At 43.8% G+C, this 2,151-nt stretch overlaps 1 protein-coding gene across 1 annotated transcript; it reads right to left on the bottom strand.

Moving 5' to 3' along the window:
• Window positions 1-1,186: 1,186 nt before the first annotated feature.
• LOC114578699 lies at window positions 1,187-1,894 on the bottom strand. The gene is made up of 2 exons (XM_028692124.1): window positions 1,652-1,894; window positions 1,187-1,588 (listed from the first exon to the last, which is right to left on the bottom strand). The coding sequence occupies exons 1-2, from the start codon at window positions 1,892-1,894 to the stop codon at window positions 1,187-1,189; spliced, it is 645 nt and encodes a 214-aa protein (XP_028547957.1).
• Between the last annotated feature and the right edge of the window lie 257 nt (window positions 1,895-2,151).

Below are 2,151 nucleotides of genomic sequence, written 5' to 3'. Positions count from 1 at the left end.
ACTGATACGATCCTCCTTTGTAGACAGTCTCTATGACGAAGGGTCCTTCCCAAGTGGGTTCAAATTTGCCTCCCAACTTTCGATGGGCTAAGATAGGCCTCTAAAGGACCAACACCAAGTCTTCCGCTTGGAAGGTCCTAGGTCGCACTAGCTTATCATGGGCTTGAACCATACGGGACTTATATAACTCTAAACTTTGTTGGCTTGGAGACATCGCTCTTCAAGGCCTTCGAGTTCTTCCAACCGCAGTTTTGCATTTTGTTCATTTGTAATCTGATTCTGAACTGCAATCCTAGGCAAAGGGATTTGTATTTCCAGGGGTAGAATGGCCTCAGATCCATACACTAGTGCAAACGGGGTGGATTGGGTCGGGGTTCTATAAGTGGTAAGATAATCCCACAAAGCTTCCACCAACCGCTCATCCCACTGTCGTTTGTTATCATCAAGGGTCTTTTTAACAATTTGCGCCAAGGTTTTGTTGAAGGCTTCGGCTAATCCATTTGCCCGAGGGTAATAGATCGTCGAGTATCTCCAATCAATATTATGGCGTCTCATAAAATTATTGATTTTTTGTAGACTTGAATGCAGACCCATTATCGGATATGATTCTGCGGGGTACGCCGAACCGATATACGATATGGTCACGAAAGAATTTTAAGACATGGTGTGATGTTACATTGCATAGGGCAATTGCTTCCGCCCACTTTGAAAAGTAATCAGTCGCTGCTAATATGAAACGATGACCTCTCGCGGATGGAGGGTCAATCGACCCAATGATATATGTGCCCCAACTCTCGAAGGGCCACGAAGCTATCGTAGGGTGTAACACATTAGGCGACTGATGTAAAACCACACCATGGACCTGACATTGATGACAGTGCATTGCAGTATTCATACAATCGTCAATCATTGTAGGCCAGTAGTATCCAAGTCTTTTAATTTTCAATTTCATTTTTGGACCCGATTGATGTGCACGGCATAGTCCCGAATGAACCTCATTAACAATCTTTAGGGCTTCTCGCTAGTCTAAACAGCGCAGCCACATGTGATCGAAGGACCGACGGCATAAGAAATTTTTGACTAGTGCATAAGATAGGTCACGTTTCTTAATTTGGTTGGATAATGATTTATCCTGGGGAAGCTTCCCTTCTTTAAGGTAGTCGATTAAGGGTCATCTCCAATCGCCTTATTCGTCGGTTGTAGAAGAGGCAGAAAGGATCTGAAGGGGAGTCTTACTAATGTGTTCCAAATCTATAAGAGAAAGGGTCTTACGACCCTGTATCTCTACAGGGATGGAATCCTCCTCAGGACATGCAAATTCCTTTGCAAGTTTTGCTAAGGCATCCGCTGCGGAGTTACTTCCACGGGGAACCCTATACAAAGTGGCGGTAGGAATTTGTTCCAACAAGTGAAGTGTGTACTGGTGGTATCTTAGGAGATTATGATTCAAGACTTTATAGGTTCCGGCCACTTGGTTAATCACCAATTGGGAATCTCCAAAGATCTTAATCTCTTTAATTTCCATTAGAATTGCAAGTTCCAAACCGGTTATCAGAGCTTCGTATTCAGGTTCGCTATTTGTGCAGGGCTCCGATAAATGGTAGGAAAAATGCATCATTCCTTTTTCTGGTGTTATAAAAATTAGACCGACTCCAGCCTTTCCAGGAATTATAGATTGTTGGGTCGCATTCCTACGGGAGGATGCTGCTCCATCAAAATACAATTCCCAGACGGCCTCGTCAGACTCCCTCAAACTCATGATTTGTTCGTCAGGTAAATCATCGTTCAGAGGAGAATCTGCCGGCAGCGGGTGTGCTGCCAGAAAATTGGCAACGGCTTGTCCTTCCACAGCATGAAGAGGAGTGAAAGTAATCTCAAATTGCAGCAATATCATAGACCAACGGGCTAAACGTCCTGACAACGTAGGTCGAGTCATAAGATATTGCAAAGGATTAACTCTTAAAATCAAGCTGACTGAGTGGGAGAGCATGTAGTGCATCAGTTTCTAGGCTGCAAAAACTAAAGCAAGACAATGCTTCTCTATTGATGGGTATCGCATTTCAGTAGGAAGAAGTCTTCGAATAAGGTAATAGAGATCATTCTCCTTCCCTTCGTTGTTGACTTGAGCCAACAGGGCACCTAAAGACTCAT

This window comes from Dendrobium catenatum, unplaced genomic scaffold (assembly GCF_001605985.2).
Source record: "Dendrobium catenatum unplaced genomic scaffold, ASM160598v2 original_scaffold_122283, whole genome shotgun sequence".
NCBI lineage: Eukaryota > Viridiplantae > Streptophyta > Magnoliopsida > Asparagales > Orchidaceae > Dendrobium > Dendrobium catenatum.
Note: the sequence above shows the minus strand (reverse complement) of the source record. Positions and strands in the feature narration are given on the sequence as shown.

What these genes read in the sequence shown, in the direction of transcription:
- LOC114578699 (XM_028692124.1), bottom strand. Translation starts at nt 1,894, where the DNA reads ATGATATTGCTGCAATTTGAGATTACTTTCACTCCTCTTCATGCTGTG. An exon ending in TAATTCCTGGAAAGGCTGGA is followed by an intron (nt 1,589 to 1,651) that starts GTCGGTCTAATT and finishes CATTTATCGGAG; the next exon opens with CCCTGCACAAATAGCGAACC.